This window comes from Scyliorhinus canicula, chromosome 3 (assembly GCF_902713615.1).
Source record: "Scyliorhinus canicula chromosome 3, sScyCan1.1, whole genome shotgun sequence".
NCBI classification, from domain to species: Eukaryota; Metazoa; Chordata; class Chondrichthyes; order Carcharhiniformes; family Scyliorhinidae; genus Scyliorhinus; species Scyliorhinus canicula.
The window spans coordinates 4372809-4394023 of NC_052148.1; the positions used below are offsets into that span (position 1 = coordinate 4372809).

The window sequence follows — 21215 nt, forward strand, 5'->3', positions numbered from 1 at the left end:
TTTCGAGGCATTAGCCTGCCAGCTAGCCAGTGTAGATGCATCTTTCAATGACTGACAGTATTCCCTCCATAAAGCAATTAATTTCTTTGCGGTGGAACCGCGATTGTTTTTCCAGATCACCTGTGGGGCCTCTAGGACAGGACCCAAGTCTTTAGGTCCCCCCAGAGGCCATTTACCCTTGCCTAGGTTTTTATGGAGGGCCCCCGACAATTGTCGGAGTTGCTTTGAGTGTTTGGGGTATTGTTCACAGAGAGTCCGGAGCGCACTGCCCGGGTCATCACAAGTATCTACGGTATTACCCATGGTGGAATTCTAATTCCACTCTTGTTTCCTAGTAGTCTAGAGAACACTGCCCGAGAATTACCTAATAGTCTGGAGCACACAGCCCGGAATCGTCTCCTAGCAGTCCCGAGAACCCCGCCTGTAAATTCTAGAGAACACAGCCCAAGAGTTATGGCGGCAGTCCCAGACCGCCCCTAGTGACGATAACTGCAGGGGTCACTTACCCTCCTTAAAACGGGTTCGCTGGACTGACCTGGATCTCGCAGAGGCTTCTCGACAAACCAACGGCAAGGCTGAGCAACGATCAAACTAGTAGTAGGCGAATACCAAGGTGGAAAAGAAAATTTTACTCACGTTGGGGGCCAAATTCGTCCTCTACTTTGAACGAGCTCAGTCGATTACGCCGGTTGGGTAGCGCAGACACCTCTGGAGATCCCACCGCTGCCACCAAATGTGAATTGCGCTTTCACATAGCCGTCCGTCAGTCCAGAAGTAAAACACTCGAACACGTCAGTAACGAATATTCGTTTATTCACGGCCGGGACAAATCTCTAAGTAGTCGGGGAACCACCTTCGAGAAGTGCCAAAATCCGAGAGGGCGGGCTGTCCCTATATACAATTACAACTTAGAGGTGGTCCCCTTGAATCCCTGAATACACCAATGATTTGGCAAAGATACAGAACATGTACTTATATGGAGTTGTTTTTCCTCGAGGTATGGCAGTTATTCTTACATAATCTTTAACACAGTTTGCTGCTACTCCTGCTGCTGAGGGTTCCCCTATCCCTATTCAGCCATCTGGTCCAATCTCCTTATCTCCTTCCCTCTCGTGCTCCGGAGTCAGCTCTTTCACATTCCAATGTCCATTGTCTCAGTTGACAAGGTTTTACACACTCATCTTTGCTGTCTCTGCACTAACAGATAGAGTTCTGTTCTCATTCCATTCCCTCAACCCTTTAACGTCTTTTTACTTGAGGATCACAGATATATTTCAGACCCTTAATATTACATACAGACAGCAAGATTAAAACAAGACAATAAATGAAATCCACTTCCACAAGGGGACAGGGGTTCCAGGTGTGTGGGACCATGGGTTGGTGCCAGGGACACAATGCTGCCTATTCACCCTGTGTGCCCTGAGGAGGTTGTGCAGTATTGAACCTGCACTGCTGCCAGTCCGGACGGTGTTGCTGGTGGCGCTGACTGCCTCTGCCACCTGCGCCCAGGCACAGCAATCCTTGGCTGGGGTACAGAGTGGCCTGCCTCTCCTCCACCTCGTCCAGGAAGGTCTTGAGCTGGGAGTTTGTGAATCTCGGTGCTGTACAGCTGGTCAGCCTCCGAAGTGTCAATTGCGAAACTGGTGTATCCGGCACCGTTTCTTATTGGAATTGATTGCAATTGGCACCGGTGCCAGCTCTTAACAATGGCTGAATCGGACCAGGTGCAGCGCCAGTTTTACTGTCATGGCAGTCACAAACCCTGCCCCAACATCTCAGTAATGGAGAATCCAGCTGAGTGTGTGTGTGTGAGGTAGTGTGTGTGTGTGAATTAGTGTGTGTGTGTGTGTGTGTGTGTGTGAGGTAGTGTGTGTGTGTGTGAATTAGTGTGTGTGTGTGTGTGAGGTAGTGTGTGTGTGTGAATTAGTGTGTGTGTGTGTGAGGTAGTGTGTGTGTGTGAATTAGTGTGTGTGTGTGTGTGTGAGGTAGTGTGTGTGTGTGTGAATTAGTGTGTGTGTGTGTGTGAGGTAGTGTGTGTGTGTGAATTAGTGTGTGTGTGTGTGTGAGGTAGTGTGTGTGTGTGAATTAGTGAATGTGCACGCAAGTAAATTTGTGAGCGAGTGTATGTATCAGTGAGTGTATGTGTGAGTGAGTGTGTGTGTGTGTAAGCAAGTGTATGTGTGAACGAGAGAGTGAATAAGCGAGAGTGTTTGTGAGTGAGAGTGTGTGTGAGCGACAGTGTGTGTAAGCGGAGTGTGTGAGCGAGAGTGTGTGTGAGAGAGAGTATATGTGTGTGTGGGTGAGTGTGTGTGAGCGAGTGTATGTGTGTGTGGGTGAGTGTGTGTGAGCGAGTGTATGTGTGAGGGAGAGTGTGTGTGAGCGTGTGTGAGCGAGTGTATGTGTGAGGGAGAGTGTGTGTGAGCGTGTGTGAGCGAGGGTATGTGTGAGGGAGAGTGTGTGTGAGTGTGTGTGAGCGAGTGTATGTGTGAGTGAGAGTGTGTGTGAGCGTGTGTGAGCGAGTGTATGTGTGAGGGAGAGTGTGTGTGAGCGTGTGTGAGCGAGTGTATATGTGAGGGAGAGTGTGTGTGAGTGTGTGTGAGCGAGTGTATGTGTGAGGGAGAGTGTGTGTGAGCGTGTGTGAGCGAGTGTATGTGTGAGGGAGAGTGTGTGTGAGCGTGTGTGAGCGAGTGTATGTGTGATGGAGAGTGTGTGTGAGTGTGTGTGAGCGAGTGTATGTGTGAGGGAGAGCGTGTGTGAGTGTGTGTGAGCGAGTGTATGTGTGATGGAGAGTGTGTGTGAGTGTGTGTGAGCGAGTGTATGTGTGAGGGAGAGTGTGTGTGAGTGTGTGTGAGCGAGGGTATGTGTGATGGAGAGTGTGTGTGAGCGTGTGTGAGCGAGTGTATGTGTGATGGAGAGTGTGTGTGAGCGAGTGTATGTGTGAGGGAGAGTGTGTGTGAGCGTGTGTGAGCGAGTGTATGTGTGAGGGAGAGTGTGTGAGCGTGTGTGAGCGAGTGTATGTGTGAGGGAGAGCGTGTGTGTGAGGGAGAGCGTGTGTGAGCGAGTGTATGTGTGATGGAGAGTGTGTGTGAGTGTGTGTGAGCGAGTGTATGTGTGATGGAGAGTGTGTGAGCGTGTGTGAGCGAGTGTATGTGTGATGGAGAGTGTGTGTGAGTGTGTGTGAGCGAGTGTATGTGTGATGGAGAGTGTGTGAGTGTGTGTGAGCGAGTGTATGTGTGATGGAGAGTGTGTGTGAGCGAGTGTATGTGTGAGGGAGAGTGTGTGAGCGTGTGTGAGCGAGTGTATGTGTGATGGAGAGTGTGTGTGAGCGTGTGTGAGCGAGTGTATGTGTGATGGAGAGTGTGTGTGAGCGTGTGTGAGCGAGTGTATGTGTGAGGGAGAGTGTGTGTGAGTGTGTGTGAGCGAGTGTATGTGTGATGGAGAGTGTGTGTGAACGTGTGTGAGCGAGTGTATGTGTGATGGAGAGTGTGTGTGAGCGTGTGTGAGCGAGTGTATGTGTGAGGGGAGAGTGTGTGTGAGCGAGTGTATGTGTGAGGGAGAGTGTGTGTGAGTGTGTGTGAGCGAGTGTATGTGTGAGGGAGAGTGTGTGTGAGCGTGTGTATGTGTGAGGGAGAGTGTGTGTGAGCGAGTGTATGTGTGAGGGAGAGTGTGTGTGAGTGTGTGTGAGCGAGTGTATGTGTGAGGGAGAGTGTGTGTGAGCGTGTGTGAGCGAGTGTTTGTGTTAGGGAGAGTGTGTGTGAGCGTGTGTGAGCGAGTGTATGTGTGAGGGCGAGTGGTGAGTGTGTGTGAGTGAGTGTATGTGTGAGGGAGAGTGTGTGTGAGTGTGTGTGAGCGAGTGTATGTGTGAGGGAGAATGTTTGTGAGCGTGTGTGAGCGAGTGTATGTGTGAGGGAGAGTGTGTGTGAGCGTGTGTGAGTGAGTGTATGTGTGAGGGAGAGTGTGTGAGTGTGTGTGAGCGAGTGTATGTGTGAGGGAGAGTGTGTGTGAGCGTGTGTGAGCGAGTGTATGTGTGAGGGAGAGTGTGTGTGAGCGTGTGTGAGCGAGTGTATGTGTGATGGAGAGTGTGTGTGAGCGTGTGTGAGCGAGTGTATGTGTGAGGGAGAGTGTGTGTGAGCGAGTGTGAGCGAGTGTATGTGTGAGGGAGAGTGTGTGAGCGTGTGTGAGTGAGTGTATGTGTGAGGGAGAGTGTGTGAGTGTGTGTGAGCGAGTGTATGTGTGAGGGAGAGTGTGTGTGAGTGTGTGTGAGCGAGTGTATGTGTGAGGGAGAGTGTGTGTGAGCGTGTGTGAGCGAGTGTATGTGTGAGGGAGAGTGTGTGTGAGCGTGTGTGAGCGAGGGTATGTGTGAGGGAGAGTGTGTGTGAGCGTGTGTGAGCGAGTGTATGTGTGAGGGAGAGTGTGTGTGAGCGTGTGTGAGCGAGGGTATGTGTGATGGAGAGTGTGTGAGTGTATGTGAGCGAGTGTATGTGTGAGGGAGAGTGTGTGTGAGCGTGTGTGAGCGAGTGTATGTGTGATGGAGAGTGTGTGTGAGTGTGTGTGAGCGAGTGTATGTGTGAGGGAGAGTGTGTGTGAGCGAGTGTATGTGTGAGGGAGAGTGTGTGTGAGTGTGTGTGAGCGAGTGTATGTGTGAGGGAGAGTGTGTGTGAGCGTGTGTGAGCGAGTTTATGTGTGAGGGAGAGTGTGTGTGAGCTGTGTGTGAGCGAGTGTATGTGTGAGGGAGAGTGTGTGTGAGCGTGTGTGAGCGAGTGTATGTGTGAGGAGAGTGTGTGTGAGCGTGTGTGAGCGAGTGTATGTGTGATGGAGAGTGTGTGAGTGTGTGTGAGCGAGTGTATGTGTGATGGAGAGTGTGTGAGTGTGTGTGAGCGAGTGTATGTGTGAGGGAGAGTGTGTGTGAGCGAGTGTATGTGTGATGGAGAGTGTGTGTGAGTGTGTGTGAGCGAGTGTATATGTGAGGGAGAGTGTGTGTGAGTGTGTGTGAGCGAGTGTATGTGTGATGGAGAGTGTGTGAGTGTGTGTGAGCGAGTGTATGTGTGAGGGAGAGTGTGTGTGAGTGTGTGTGAGCGAGTGTATGTGTGATGGAGAGTGTGTGAGTGTGTGTGAGCGAGTGTATGTGTGATGGAGAGTGTGTGTGAGCGTGTGTGAGCGAGTGTATGTGTGATGGAGAGTGTGTGAGTGTGTGTGAGCGAGTGTATGTGTGAGGGAGAGTGTGTGAGTGTGTGAGCGAGTGTATGTGTGATGGAGAGTGTGTGAGCGTGTGTGAGCGAGTGTATGTGTGATGGAGAGTGTGTGTGAGTGTGTGTGAGCGAGTGTATGTGTGATGGAGAGTGTGTGAGTGTGTGTGAGCGAGTGTATGTGTGAGGGAGAGTGTGTGTGAGCGAGTGTATGTGTGATGGAGAGTGTGTGTGAGCGTGTGTGAGCGAGTGTATGTGTGATGGAGAGTGTGTGTGAGCGTGTGTGAGCGAGTGTATGTGTGAGGGAGAGCGTGTGTGAGCGAGGGAGAGCGTGTGTGAGCGAGTGTATGTGTGAGGGAGAGCGTGTGTGAACGAGGGAGAGCGTGTGTATGTGTGAGGGAGAGTGTGTGTGAGCGTGTGTATGTGTGAGGGAGAGTGTGTGTGAGAGAGTGTATGTGTGATGGAGAGTGTGTGTGAGTGTGTGTGAGAGAGTGTATGTGTGAGGGAGAGTGTGTGTGAGCGTGTGTATGTGTGAGGGAGAGTGTGTGTGAGCGTGTGTATGTGTGAGGGAGAGTGTGTGTGAGCGAGTGTATGTGTGAGGGAGAGTGTGTGTGAGCGTGTGTGAGCGAGTGTGTGTGTGAGGGAGAGTGTGTGTGAGCGTGTGTGAGCGAGTGTGTGTGTGAGGGGAGAGTGTGTGTGAGCGTGTGTGAGCGAGTGTGTGTGTGAGGGAGAGTGTGTGTGAGCGTGTGTGAGCGAGTGTGTGTGTGAGGGAGAGTGTGTGTGAGCGTGTGTGAGCGAGTGTATGTGTGATGGAGAGTGTGTGTGAGCGTGTGTGAGTGAGTGTATGTGTGAGGGAGAGCGTGTGTGAGCGAGGGAGAGCGTGTGTGAGCGAGTGTATGTGTGAGGGAGAGAGCGTGTGTGAGCGAGTGTATGTGTGAGGGAGAGTGTGTGTGAGCGTGTGTGAGAGAGTGTATGTGTGATGGAGAGTGTGTGTGAGTGTGTGTGAGAGAGTGTATGTGTGAGGGAGAGTGTGTGTGAGCGTGTGTATGTGAGGGAGAGTGTGTGTGAGCGAGTGTATGTGTGAGGGAGAGTGTGTGTGAGCGTGTGTGAGCGAGTGTGTGTGTGAGGGAGAGTGTGTGTGAGCGTGTGTGAGCGAGTGTATGTGTGAGGGAGAGCGTGTGTGTGAGGGAGAGCGTGTGTGAGCGAGGGAGAGCGTGTGTGAGCGTGTGTATGTGTGAGGGAGAGTGTGTGTGAGCGAGGGTATGTGTGAGGGAGTGTGTTGTGTGAGCGTGTGTATGTGTGAGGGAGAGTGTGTGTGAGCGAGTGTATGTGTGAGGGAGAGTGTGTGTGAGTGTGTGTGAGCGAGTGTATGTGTGAGGGAGAGTGCGTGTGAGTGTGTGTGAGCGAGTGTATGTGTGAGGGAGAGTGTGTGTGAGCGTGTGTGAGCGAGTGTATGTGTGAGGGAGAGTGTGTGTGAGTGTGTGTGAGCGAGTGTATGTGTGAGGGAGAGTGTGTGAGTGTGTGTGAGCGAGTGTATGTGTGAGGGAGAGTGTGTGTGAGCGTGTGTGTGAGCGAGTGTATGTGTGAGGAGAGAGTGTGTGTGAGCGTGTGTGAGCGAGTGTATGTGTGAGGGAGAGTGTGTGTGAGCGTGTGTGAGCGAGTGTATGTGTGATGGAGAGTGTGTGTGAGCGTGTGTGAGCGAGTGTATGTGTGAGGGAGAGTGTGTGTGAGCGTGTGTGAGCGAGTGTATGTGTGATGGAGAGTGTGTGTGAGTGTGTGTGAGCGAGTGTATGTGTGAGGGAGAGTGTGTGTGAGTGTGTGTGAGCGAGTGTATGTGTGAGGGAGAGTGTGTGTGAGTGTGTGAGCGAGTGTATGTGTGAGGGAGAGTGTGTGTGAGTGTGTGTGAGCGAGTGTATGTGTGAGGGAGAGTGTGTGTGAGTGTGTGTGAGCGAGTGTATGTGTGATGGAGAGTGTGTGAGTGTGTGTGAGCGAGTGTATGTGTGAGGGAGAGTGTGTGTGAGTGTGTGTGAGCGAGTGTATGTGTGAGGGAGAGTGTGTGAGTGTGTGTGAGCGAGTGTATGTGTGAGGGAGAGTGTGTGAGCGTGTGTGAGCGAGTGTATGTGTGAGGGAGAGTGTGTGTGAGTGTGTGTGAGCGAGTGTATGTGTGAGGGAGAGTGTGTGAGGTGTGTGAGCGAGTGTATGTGTGAGGGAGAGTGTGTGAGCGTGTGTGAGCGAGTGTATGTGTGAGGGAGAGTGTGTGTGAGTGTGTGTGAGCGAGTGTATGTGTGAGGGAGAGTGTGTGTGAGTGTGTGTGAGCGAGTGTATGTGTGAGGGAGAGTGTGTGAGGTGTGAGCGAGTGTAGCGTATGGTGAGGAGAGTGTGTGTGAGCGTGTGTGAGCGAGTGTATGTGTGAGGGAGAGGGTGTGTGAGTGTGTGTGAGCGAGTGTATGTGTGAGGAGAGTGTGTGTGAGCGTGTGTGATCGAGTGTATGTGTGAGGGAGAGTGTGTGTGAGCATGTGTGAGCGAGTGTATGTGTGAGGGAGAGTGTGGGTGAGTTTGTGTGAGCGAGTGTATGTGTGAGGGAGAGTGTGTGTGAGCGAGTGTATGTGTGAGGGAGAGTGTGGGTGAGGTGTGTGTGAGCGAGGTATGTGTGAGGGAGAGTGTGTGTGAGCGTGTGTGAGCGAGTGTATGTGTGAGGGAGAGGTGTGTGTGAGCGAGTGTATGTTGAGGGAGAGTGTGTGAGCGTGTGGGAGCGAGTGTATGTGTGAGGGAGAGTGTGTGTGAGCGTGTGTGAGCGAGTGTATGTTGAGGGAGAGTGTGTGTGAGTGTGTGTGAGCGAGTGTAGTGTGAGGGAGAGTGGTGTGAGTGTGTGTGAGCGAGTGTGTGTGTGAGGGAGAGTGTGTGTGAGCGTGTGTGAGCGAGTGTGTGTGTGAGGGAGAGTGTGTGTGAGCGTGTGTGAGCGAGTGTATGTGTGATGGAGAGTGTGTGTGAGCGTGTGTGAGTGAGTGTATGTGTGAGGGAGAGCGTGTGTGAGCGAGGGAGAGCGTGTGTGAGCGAGTGTATGTGTGAGGGAGAGCGTGTGTGAGCGAGTGTATGTGTGAGGGAGAGTGTGTGTGAGCGTGTGTGAGAGAGTGTATGTGTGATGGAGAGTGTGTGTGAGTGTGTGTGAGAGAGTGTATGTGTGAGGGAGAGTGTGTGTGAGCGTGTGTATGTGTGAGGGAGAGTGTGTGTGAGCGAGTGTATGTGTGAGGGAGAGTGTGTGTGAGCGTGTGTGAGCGAGTGTGTGTGTGAGGGAGAGTGTGTGTGAGCGTGTGTGAGCGAGTGTATGTGTGAGGGAGAGCGTGTGTGTGAGGGAGAGCGTGTGTGAGCGAGGGAGAGCGTGTGTGAGCGTGTGTATGTGTGAGGGAGAGTGTGTGTGAGCGAGGGTATGTGTGAGGGAGTGTGTGTGTGAGCGTGTGTATGTGTGAGGGAGTGTGTGTGTGAGCGTGTGTATGTGTGAGGGAGAGTGTGTGTGAGCGAGGGTATGTGTGAGGGAGAGTGTGTGTGAGCGTGTGTATGTGTGAGGGAGAGTGTGTGTGAGTGTGTGTGAGGGAGAGTGTGTGTGAGGGAGAGTGTGTGTGAGCGAGTGTATGTGTGAGGGAGAGTGTGTGTGAGTGTGTGTGAGAGAGTGTATGTGTGAGGGAGAGTGTGTGTGAGCGAGTGTATGTGTGATGGAGAGTGTGTGTGAGTGTGTGTGAGCGAGTGTATGTGTGAGGGAGAGTGTGTGTGAGTGTGTGTGAGAGAGTGTATGTGTGAGGGAGAGCGTGTGTGTGAGGGAGAGTGTGTGTGAGCGAGTGTATGTGTGAGGGAGAGTGTGTGTGAGTGTGTGTGAGAGAGTGTATGTGTGAGGGAGAGCGTGTGTGTGAGGGAGAGCGTGTGTGTGAGGGAGAGCGTGTGTGAGCGAGTGTATGTGTGAGGGAGAGTGTGTGTGAGCGTGTGTGAGCGAGGGTATGTGTGAGGGAGAGTGTGTGTGAGTGTGTGTGAGGGAGAGTGTGTGTGAGGGAGAGTGTGTGTGAGCGTGTGTGAGCGAGTGTATGTGTGAGGGAGAGTGTGTGTGAGCGTGTGTGAGCGAGGGTATGTGTGAGGGAGAGTGTGTGTGAGTGTGTGTGAGGGAGAGTGTGTGTGAGGGAGAGTGTGTGTGAGCGAGTGTATGTGTGAGGGAGAGTGTGTGTGAGGGAGAGTGTGTGTGAGCGAGTGTGAGCGAGTGTGTGTGTGAGCGAGTGTGTGTGAGGGAGAGTGTGTGTGAGGGAGAGTGTGTGTGAGGGAGAGTGTGTGTGAGGGAGAGTGTGTGTGAGGGAGAGTGTGTGTGAGGGAGAGTGTGTGTGAGCGAGTGTATGTGTGAGGGAGAGTGTGTGTGAGGGAGAGTGTGTGTGAGCAAGGATGTGTTTATGCCAGGCTAATTTTGAGCAAAGCTGATTGTGAGCGAGGCTGTGTGTAAGGATGGGGGTGATTTTGTGCAAGGCATTTCTATAGTATTGGCCCATGCTAAACAGCGAGTCGGTTTTATGATAAACCTTTACTTCAATAGGGTGGAAATCGTGGCAGTCATAACCCTGTTATACTGATGGGGCCTTGACTCCATGTTGACCCAACAACAATGATCTTGGTGGAGCAGAAAATGCTGTTGAAGGCAGGAGGAACAGGGTATTTGGTCTGCCCTAGCCACGGTACATTCTCAGTTGATCCAACAACAATTTTCATACTTGCCTTTGACCCAGCGATTCACCAATTGCAGCCGATTGTCAGGCTATCATTCAAAAACATCTTAATAAGAATAAAGAACAAAGAAAAGTACCTGTGCTAATCATGAAGCCCAAACTAAAAAAAACCCCTTCTGCCCTTACTCAGTCCGCATCCCTCTATTTCCTCCCTGTTCGTGGACCCATTCAGATGCCTCGTAAACGTTGCTAATGTGCTGCTTCCACCACATCGTCTGGCAGCAAGTTCCAGGCTGCCATCAATCTCTGTGTGAAAAACAGCCGTACCAGCCTCCCTGAACAGGCGCTGGAATGTGGCGACTAGGGGCTTTTCACAGTAACTTCATTTGAAGCCTACTCGTGACAATCAGCGATTTTCATTTCATTTTCAAAACGTACCCCGCCCATCTCCCTTAAACATCCCCCTCTCAACTTGAACCTGTGCCCCCTTGTAATTGACACTTCCACCCTTGGAAAAAGCCTCTGACTATCCACCCTGTCAATGCCCCTCATAATTTTGCAGACTTCTATCTTCCCTCAGCCTCCGTCTTTCCAGTGAAAACAATCCTAGTTTATTCAACCTCTCCTCATAGTCAACACCCTCGAGACCAGGCAGCACCCTGGTGAACCTTCTTTGCCCTCTCTCCAAAGTTTCCATGTCCTTCTGATAATGTGGTGACCAGAACTGCACGCAATACTTCAAATGCAGCCTAGCCAACGTTTTCTCTACAGCTGCAGCATGGGTTCCCAACTCCTGTACTCAATGTCCCGGCTGATGAAGACAAGCATGCCATCTGCCTTCTAAACCACCTTGGCCACGTGTGTTGCCACTTTTAGGGAACTGTGGACCTGCACATCCAGATCCCTCGGTATACTAATGTTCCTAAGGGTTCTGCCATTTATAGTATAATTCTTACCTAGATTTGATCCTCCAAAATGCATCACCTCGCATTTGTCCGGATGAAACTCCATCTGCCATTTCTGTGCCCAAGTCTCCAATCTTATCTATATCCTGTCGTATCCTTTGACAATCCTCGGCACTATCAGCAACTCCACCAAATTACGAATCAGGCCACCCACATTTTCCTCCAGGTCATTTATATATACGATAAACAACAGAGATTCCAGCACTGATCCCTGCGGGACACCACTAGCCACAGATCTCCATTCTGAAAAACACCCTTCCACCCATACTCTCTGTCTTCTATAACCAAGCCAGCTATATCCATCTAGCCAGCCCACTCCGAATCCCAAGTGATTTTAGTTTTTGTATCAGTCTGCCTTCTGGGACCTTGTCAAACGCCTCACTAAAGTCCATGTCGACTACATCCATAGCCCTTCCCCCATCAATTTTCTTTGTCACTTCTTCCAACAACTCAATCAAGTTGGTGATACATGACCTTCCCCGTACAAAACCATGCTGCCGTTCACTAACTAAATGGGGTGCTTTTTCCAAAGGCCGGTGTCAACTCAATGGGCTGAATGGCCTCATTTTGCACTGTAAATTCTATGATTCTATGATGATTCCTGAATCCTGCCATTTCTGTCCTTCATTTTTGCAGGGACATGACTGTCCTGCACTTCAATCAATTGACCTTAAAAACGTGGATTTGCCCTCCAATAGCCGCTCCCAATCCACATTCTCCAGTTCCTGTCTAATTTAGGGTCACCTGGATTTTGTTTGTTACTTTGAGTTAGAATCATTAAAACCTCCTTTCTCCTTCCCTTTCAAAGTACCTTTTAAGCATATTCACATGACACACTCGGTGAGTCTTCCTTCTATCTGGTGTTTTTACCGCATAATTCACCTCACTTATACTCAATCTGATAAGGTCCACGAAACCTAGCTTTTAAAGGCTCCCCGACCACTGGTAACAACACTAAAACTTTATCTCCACTTGCAAAAGTACGAACTGTGGATTTCTTGTCCGCTACCCGTTTCACCACATTTTGTGCAACTTTTAAATGTTGTCTCGTCAATTCACCTGCTCTGTTTAATCATTCCCTAAAATTTGACACGTAATCCAACAGTGTAATTTCCAATTTCTCACCCACCAATTTTTCTTTGATCAATTTAAGTGGTCCTCTTACCTCATGACCAAAAATGAGTTAAAAAGGACTGAATTTGGTTGACTCATTAGGTGCATCCCTAATTGCAAACAATACAAATGGAATTCCTTTATCCCAATCCTCTGGATAATCTTGACAATAAGCCCTCAACATTGACTTGAATGTCTGATGCCACCTTTCTCACGCTCCCTGTGATTCTGGATGGTACGCAGTTGATTTAAATTGTTTTATTCCTAAGCTATCCATAACTTCTTTGAATAATTTTGAGGTAAAATTTGATCCTTGATCCGATTGTATTTCTGTGGGTAGTCCATATCTAGTAAAGAATTTAAGTAACTGCTTCACAATCTTTTTAGCTGTAATATTACATACTGGAATGGCCTCTGGAAACCTAGTAGACACATCCATTATAGTCAAAAGATATTGATTCCCACTTTTTGTTTTAGGAAGCAGTCATACACAATCAATTCGGACCCTTGTAAAAGGTTCCTCAAATACTGGAATAGGTATTAAGGACGCTGGTTTAATCACTGCTTGAGGTTTCCCTATCACTTTACATGTGTGACATGATTGACAAAATGTAACTACATCTTTATGTAGTCCAGGCCAATAAAAATGTTTCTGGATTTTAGCTTGAAATTTCCTTGTTTCCAAATGACCTCCCACTGGTACCTCATGTGCAACTCGCAACACCTCCTTTCTATACCCTACCGGCAATATTACTTGATGAACTTCTGCCCATTTTTCATCTGCCTGCATATGTACAGATCTCCATTTTCTCATCAAGACATCACTTTTACGGTAATAACACTCTGGTATACTCTCAGATTCCTCTTCCAAACACGCTTTCTGATACATCCATTTTATTTTTACATCTTTCTGTTGTAACTCCGCCAATTTTCCTGAACTAAAAATATCCGCCTCATCCTCCACCTGTTCTTGTTCTTTTTCAACCACCTGATTAAAAATTGTTTCTGATAATGGCACTTCAACTTCATCTTCACTCTTTGATTTCTCCTCTTGTCTTAACCTGTGACTTTGCGACCTTGTTACTACACAATCCGAAACAATCCCAGGATATTCGTCCTTCAACAATTCAGTTGTCTGATATTCCACTGGCTTATCAACCACAGTCGGCATCACTCCCACCTGCGATCCAGCTATATCATTACCCAAGATGAACTGTATTCCTGGATAAGATAGTTTATCTATTACTCCTACTAACCACTTCACCATTCTTCACTGGACTTTCCAACCTTACCTTATATAATGGAACACTACTCCTCTCACCCTGAATTCCACATATCACCACCGTCTCTGGCAACATTCTTCCCAAACTACATAATTCCTCATCTCTTACCATTAAAGATTGACTAGCCCCTGTATCTCTTCGAATTGTGACTTCTTTACCTGCTCCCCCTGATACACATGGGTAAGCTTTACCCACACAAGTAAATTAGTCAAAGACATCTGGCACCTTCTTACCAATTACTTCTTGAACAGGCTGTACAATCGTTTGCACCTCCTTCGCTTCCCTTGGGCTTCCCTTTACCACTCCAACAAATCCCACTGTCTTATCCTGTTTTACCACACCAGCCTTCCCAGTGCTTTTCTTCAACCTCGAACGCTGTGACTTTACTTGGCCTGGTTTATTACAGTGAAAACATTTGAAACATTTCATTTCTTTTCCACCCTCCTGGATTTCTTTTTTAATCTGAGATACACTCTCTTTATTGTCTCCCATCAGATCACCTTTACCTTTACCACTTGAGTATTTCTCATTCCCCCAGTTTCTATCCCTCACCGGCTGAAACCGATGTGGGAAACCAATCTTTGATTTATGAACTAATTCAATCATCTGCCATTTCTGATGCTAATCTCGCAGTTTTAACCCTCTGTTCTTCCACATGTTCTCACTACATCAAGAGTTGAATTTTTAAACTCCTCCAAAAGTATAATTTCTCTGAGAGCTTCATACGTTTGGTCTATTTTCAAAGCCTTTATCCACCTATCAAAATTACTCTGTTTGAGCCTTTCAAACTCCATGTATGTTGACCAAATTCTTTCCTTAAATTTCTAAACCTTTGTCTGTAAGCTTCAGGCACTAGTTCATATGCACCTGAGATAGATTTTTTCACCTCCTCATACGTTCCAGATACCTCCTCCAGTAGTGATGCAAACACTTCATTAGCTCTACCTACCAGCTTTGTTTGAATCAGTAACACCCACATGTCCTGTGGCCATTTCATTTGTTTAGCTACCTTCTCAAATTAAATGAAAAAGGCTTCCACTTTCTTCTCGTCAAACCTTGGCAATGTTTGGACATATTTAAATAGATCCCCGCCACGCCTTCGACTTTGACGCTCTTTCTCACTATCCTCATCACTATCATCCAACTGTACGTTTCCCTTTACATCTGCCAATTTTAACTGACTGTTTTGTGTCATGGCCATTTTCTGAAGGTCAAACTCTCTCTCTTCATCTTTTTCCCTGATCTGTATCCCCCTTTCTCTTTCTTTTTGTTCTGCTCGGGTTATTCTTTCTTTTCTCCTTTCTTCTCTCTTCTTTTCTTTATCATCTCTCTCTCTTTCTTTCTCCGCTCTCTCTCTTTCGTATTCAAGCAGCTTTAATTTTTTCTCATGTTCCATTTGTTTAATTTGCAACTGAATTTGTGCCATTTTCAATGAGTCAAACAGTATCTCAGGCAACTTTAAATGCTTAGCCACCACCATAATTACCTCATCTTTTCACATTTTGTCAGGTAATGTTAACTGCAATGTGTTTGCCAAATCTAACAGTCTGCTTTTAGTCTCTGTCCGTAAGGTACTGCGTGTGACCGTCTCCACCCCCAAAAACGTCAGAGCCTCTGAAATAGCCATTGTCCACAACACACTTAAACTAAAATACCACACCGGAAAAGCAACAATCCTTCACTGTCTTTAAGTTCACAAAAGCCAATCCAATAGGAAGGCTTTATCCCCCTCGAGCCCCCAATTGTTATGGGAGCGGCATTTTCAGAATCCCAAAATATATCATGGAGTTCAACCAACCCCCACCTTTAATGGATTGTTGCTTTTTAAGCACACGGCTTGTTCCCCAGGTGTAGTGTTACAATTATGGACACGTGGTTTTTAAAGACAAAACAATGTTTATTCCATGAACTCTAATTAACCTTTTAAATAAACATTGGATCTCTTACTTCAAAGATAACCCCGAAAATAATACAACACTACCCAATCCTGCACACTGTTCCTTTACACATCCAAATGACTGAACAAATCCTTCAAACAGAAGCACATTCGATTTATATTCAATACTGAGACCTTTTTACAATTCCCATTTCACCAAAGAATTAAGAGATAGTCCTTCATGGCAGAGATCACCAACCATGCAGCTCAAAGCCACACCCAAGCTTTCTTCAAACTGAAACTAAAACTCCCAAAAAGCAGAAGTGAGCTCAGCTCCCCCCCCCCGTGACATCACTTCAGTAATATGATCAGCTCCGTTTCATAAAGGTACATTTCTTAAACATCCAATTCTTAAAGGCACTCTCACATGACAATAGTCACAAGTAGGCTTCAAGTGAAGGTACTGTGAAAAGCCCCTAGTCACCACATTCCGGCACCTGTTCGGGGAGGCTGGTACGGGAATTGAACCTGCGCTGCCACCTCGGGTTATGAGGTGTTATTCGGGTTATGCAGTGTTTTCAGAACATAATCACAGAAAATTCTTTCTGTTCTCTCTCAGGACACCAAGACAAGCTTTCTGCCTGTTTCCGTGACCATCACCCACGAGTTGGGCCACAACTTGGGAATGGCTCACGACTCCGCAGCACGGAAATGTGTCTGTGACGATCCATCTGGTGGCTGCATTATGGAAGCAATTCAACGGTGAGAATGATATTGAAGCGGTCTGACTGATGTGGGTGGATGTCATCGCCACTATAATGTCTAACAGTAAGAGTGAACCCGGCCTTTCCAACACAGAGGATGGGATGATTTACATTCTCAAAAGAACCTATTCTGTGGTGACGTGTAATTTAGTTTGGTTTGTTATGACATTGAGTCACATTCCAGCCACACAAACCCTAGAATCACAACACAGGGGAACTAACCAATAATTTATGTTTTTGCTTTGAATATTCAACCCATGGCTGCTCCAGTGAGTTACAGGCCCCAGATTTATAAATAAAATATTTTTTTAAACGTTATAACACGGAAAATTATGAATATATTAGGGTAAGAATGGAACAACGGTCTGCTCATGTACCTGTTCCCCAAACCCCGTCCCACCCTTCACCAAGACATGCACAAGACAAACATGCAGTAGGCAAAGGATTGAAAATAACAGGGATTAAAAAACATGAGATGCTTCTTTGCTGCAGAGGTAGCGTTCTTTATAGCCAGACCAGCCTCCCTGAACAGGCGCCGGAATGTGGCGACTAGGGGCTTTTCACAGTAACTTCATTGAAGCCTACTCGTGACAATAAGCGATTTTCATTTCATTTTCAGACATTTTCTAATGGTGGTTTTCAACCAGAACCTGCAGGCTGTCGAATGCTCTCTGGTAAATCACTTTCACTGATAATAATCAGGGTCTTCACACTGAGAATTCCCCCTCTGAGGTCAGCTCAGTCCTGACAGCCCTCTACCAGGTTGACTTCCAGTCTCAATTAGATAATTTTAGAATGCTCTCCCTGAGAATTTAAACAAAGGGTGTCCGTCTGCTCCAGACATCGACCACTTGTCTGCCGCTTTTTCAGATCAAAATTCACTTCCAGCGGAACTCCCACAGGTCAAACGGACTGTCGAGAGGATGGTCAGTTTCAGCTGCCTCATCTTCAATCCGAGATTTAAACCTTTACAGCCCTGATAGAACATAGAACATAGAACATTACAGTGCAGTACAGGCCCTTCGGCCCTCGATGTTGCGCCGACCTGTGAAACCCCTCTAAACCCCATCTACACTATTCCCTTATCATCCATATGCCTATCCAATGACCATTTGAATGCCCTTAGTGTTGGCGAGTCCACTACTGTTGCAGGCAGGGCATTCCACGCCCTTACTACTCTCTGAGTAAAGAACCTACCTCTGACTTCTGTCCTATATCTATCTCCCCTCAATTTAAAGCTATGTCCCCTCGTGCTGGACATCAGCATCCGAGGAAAAAGGCTCTCACTGTCCACCCTATCTAATCCTCTGATCATCTTGTAGGTAGAGATAGGGAGAGATTTCCTAAACCTGGCTGTATTTGCGATCTGAACCGAAGTGAGGTAAAAATAGAGACTCTTCTCCTGACCAGCCTTTCTGCCAGAAAGTCCTTAATGGCTCCATAAGTCGCAAGTGAGAACAGGAGATGCCCCATAATCCAGATGCACTAATTGGCTGCTTGCCAAGTCCACGAAAATTACATCACGGGCTATGTCACAGAGCAACAAGGGAAGACCTGGCCCACTACATTAGACCAAATGTGTTTTCTGTTTTCCCAAATTGACTACAGTCTGCAGTTTAAAATGAAAACTGCAATGTTGCAGTGACAGGGATTAAAAGGTGAAACACGAAACAGACAAGGATTGAACAATTTTCTTCCAATATGTTATGTCACAATTACAATATTGCTTGTTAAGCAGAAAATCAGAGGAGGCGCGACAAATATCTCACTAATATGAAACATTCCACAACATTGCAAAAGGCAAGTCAGAAACAAAAAAGTTCTCGAAACGGTCTGCATTTCAGAGAGACGAGAAAAATTATTTTTCAATAGTAGGTGACACATAAAAGAAGCTTGAAGAATTTACAAACATCCTGAACCAAAAGGTTAGAGTGTGTGATCCTCACATCATTCACAAGGAGGCCATCACAGCCCATCCTGTCATCACCAACTCTCCAAATGAGCAAAAATGTCTGAGTTCTATTCTCCTATATTTTCCCCTGCACATTGTTTCTTTTTAAATAAGCATCTCATGCCGTCTTGAATACCTTGTTTGAGCCGGCTCCCAAGCAGTGGGAGACCAGACCCCCAACCCACTCAGTGTGGGGCAGAAACGTTTATCTCACATCACCTTTGCTTCTTTTGCATATCACATTAAATCTGTGTCCTCTTGCTCCTCATCCTTTTCCGAGCAGGAACAGTTTCTCCCTGCCTACTCTGTCCAGATCCCTGATGATTTTCAATATCTCTATCAAATCTCCTCTGAGCCGCCTTCTCTCCAAAGGGAACAGTGCCAACCTCCTTAATTGATCCTCCTAGTGAATTTCTCACCCCTGGTCCATTCTTATATAACTGCCGTGTCTCCAATGCATTCGCATCCCTATAGAGTGACGGCCAGAACTTTACACTATATTCCAGCTGAGGTCTAACTAATATCTTGTACAACTCCGCAGAACAGAATGTGAGAGTTTTAATTAAATGGTGATATATTTGTTAACATACAAATGGACCAGTGACAGTACACCGGTCACTGGAAGCAAGCATGCAGGTACAGCAAGCAGTTAGAAGGCAAATGGTGCAACAATAATCTTTATTAACAAAGAACAAAGAACAAAGAAAATTACAGCACAGGAACAGGCCCTTCGGCCCTCCTAGCCTGCGCCAATCCAGATCCTTTATCAAAACCTGTCGCCTATTTTCCAAGGATCTACTTCCCTCTGTTCCTCGCCCGTTCATATATCTGTCCAGATGCATCTTAAATGATGCTATCGTGCCCGCCTCTACCACCTCTGCTGGCAAAGCGTTCCAGGCACCCACCACCCTCTGCGTAAAAAACTTTCCACGCATATCTCCCTTAAACTTTCCCCCTCTCACCTTGAAATCGTGACCCCTTGTAATTGACACCCCCACTCTTGGAAAAAGCTTGTTGCTATCCACCCTGTCCATGCCTCTCATAATTTTGTAGACCTCAATCAGGTCCCCCCTCAACCTCCGTCTTTCCAACGAAAACAATCCTAATCTACTCAACCTTTCTTCATAGCTAGCACCCTCCATACCAGGCAACATCCTGGTGAACCTCCTCTGCACCCTCTCCAAAGCATCCACATCCTTCTGGTAATATGGTGACCAGAAGTGCACGCAGTAGTCACAAGTCGGCTGACATTAACACTGCAATGAAGTTATTGTGCCAAGCCCCAGTCGCCACATTCCGGCGCCTGTTCGGGTAAACAGAGTAGGAATTCAGAATGTCCAATTCACCTAATAACACGTCTTTCGTAACTTGTGGGAGGAAACCGGAGCATCCGGAGGAAACCCACGCAGACATGGGGAGACTCCGCTCAGACATTGACCCGAGCCAGGAATTGAACCTGGGACCCTGGTGCTGTGAAGCAACAATGCTAACAACTGTGCTATCGTGCTGCCCGGGTGGAAAAAACTTTGGTAGGTGAGGAAGTGAGTTTCTAGCCACAGGATTCCTAGCCTTTGATCTGCCTTTGATCTGCCCTGGCACAGAGGAGTTGCAACACCAGCTCTGACTGCCTGGGCGATTTGAGTGGCCAAGAGGCCGATCAATTGTTTGGAAATTTCTACACCACCTTACAGACATGACACACACACTGTCCATCTTTCAGAAGATGCAATAGGAGAACCTCACAGAAATGGCTTCCTCCTAGTTCTCCTCCTGCACCATGTCCACAATGACTTGGGCCTGGAATGAAGATTCTTGTCCCCTTGAAGGTGAGTGGGATCAGCATTGTTCCCAACCTTCGGTCCCCAACTGATGAAGTTGGGGAAGAGAAACTCCCCTGGGCCAAATGCTGTTGGAAATGACTATTGGAAATGCCGACTGTAACTCACTCTCGGGAGCCAGGATCACTCCCCTCATGGTCTTCAGCAAGAACACTGCTTTCGTGGCCTATTTAAGGCAGCAATGATGGCTGTGAGGCCAACTACAGCCATGTCGTTGACACATGCCTCAAATGTCATTTTAGGGTGATTTGTAGGTCTTCATCCCATACATCTTGGTCTTTAGCGTAAATGGTGACAGCGTTACAAGAGCAGCAGGGGGAACTTCCATTAACAGCGAAGATGGAGTCACCACTGGAGAATAGCCACCTCAGGTCCCAGCATTACTGCCCAATAGGAACAGTCACCAGGTTTGTAAGTTTAAACACAATTACTTTTTATTCACAACAAGAACTCTAATTAAATATGCAGTAAATACAAATGATTAACTATTATATAATTCACAATCCCCCATGTTAACTTGCCGGGCCCTCGATATATACACAGACACACACACACTCACACACTCATTCACACACACACACTCATTCACACACACACACTCACACACACACTCACACACTCATTCACACACACACACACACTCACACACTCATTCACACACTCACTCACACACTCATTCACACACTCATTCACACACTCACTCACACACTCATTCACACACACAAACACTCACACACTCATTCACACACTCACTCACACACACACTCACACACTCATTCACACACTCATTCACACACACACACACTCACGCACACACTCACACACTCATTCACACACACACTCACACACTCATTCACACACACACACACACTCACACACTCATTCACACACTCTCACACACACTCATCACACACACACTCATTCACACACACACACACTCATCCACACACACACACTGACACAAACACACTCATTCACACACACACACACACACACACTCACACACTAATTCACACACACACTCACACACTCATTCACACACACACACAATCATTCACACACACACACACTCACACCCACACTCACACACTCATTCACACACACACACACACTCACACACTCATTCACACACTCACTCACACACACACTCACACACTCATTCACACACACACACTCATTCACACACACACTCACACAAACACACTCATTCACACACACACACACTCACACTCATTCACACACACACTCACACACTCATTCACACACACACTCACACACTCATTCACACACACACTCACACACACACACACATTCACACACACACACACTCACACACACTCATTCACACACACACACACACTCATTCACACACACACTCACGCACACTCACTCACACACTCACTCACACACACACACACACACACAAACACACTCACACTCACACTCTCTCTCACACACACACTCTCTCTCACACACACACTCACTCACATACAAGACAAACAAGCACAGAGGGGAGAGGTGAAAATAATAAGTAAAGAAACA

At 47.5% G+C, this 21215-nt stretch overlaps 1 protein-coding gene across 1 annotated transcript in view; it reads left to right on the forward strand.

The window, feature by feature from the left end:
• The window catches only part of LOC119963597 (disintegrin and metalloproteinase domain-containing protein 12-like), a 604211-nt gene that overhangs the window by 455508 nt on the left and 127488 nt on the right, over positions 1 to 21215 (forward strand). The window contains exon 12 of the mRNA XM_038792928.1: positions 15740 to 15882. Coding sequence (XP_038648856.1) covers positions 15740 to 15882 — 143 coding nt within the window. The remainder of the gene's footprint in view (positions 1 to 15739; positions 15883 to 21215) is intronic.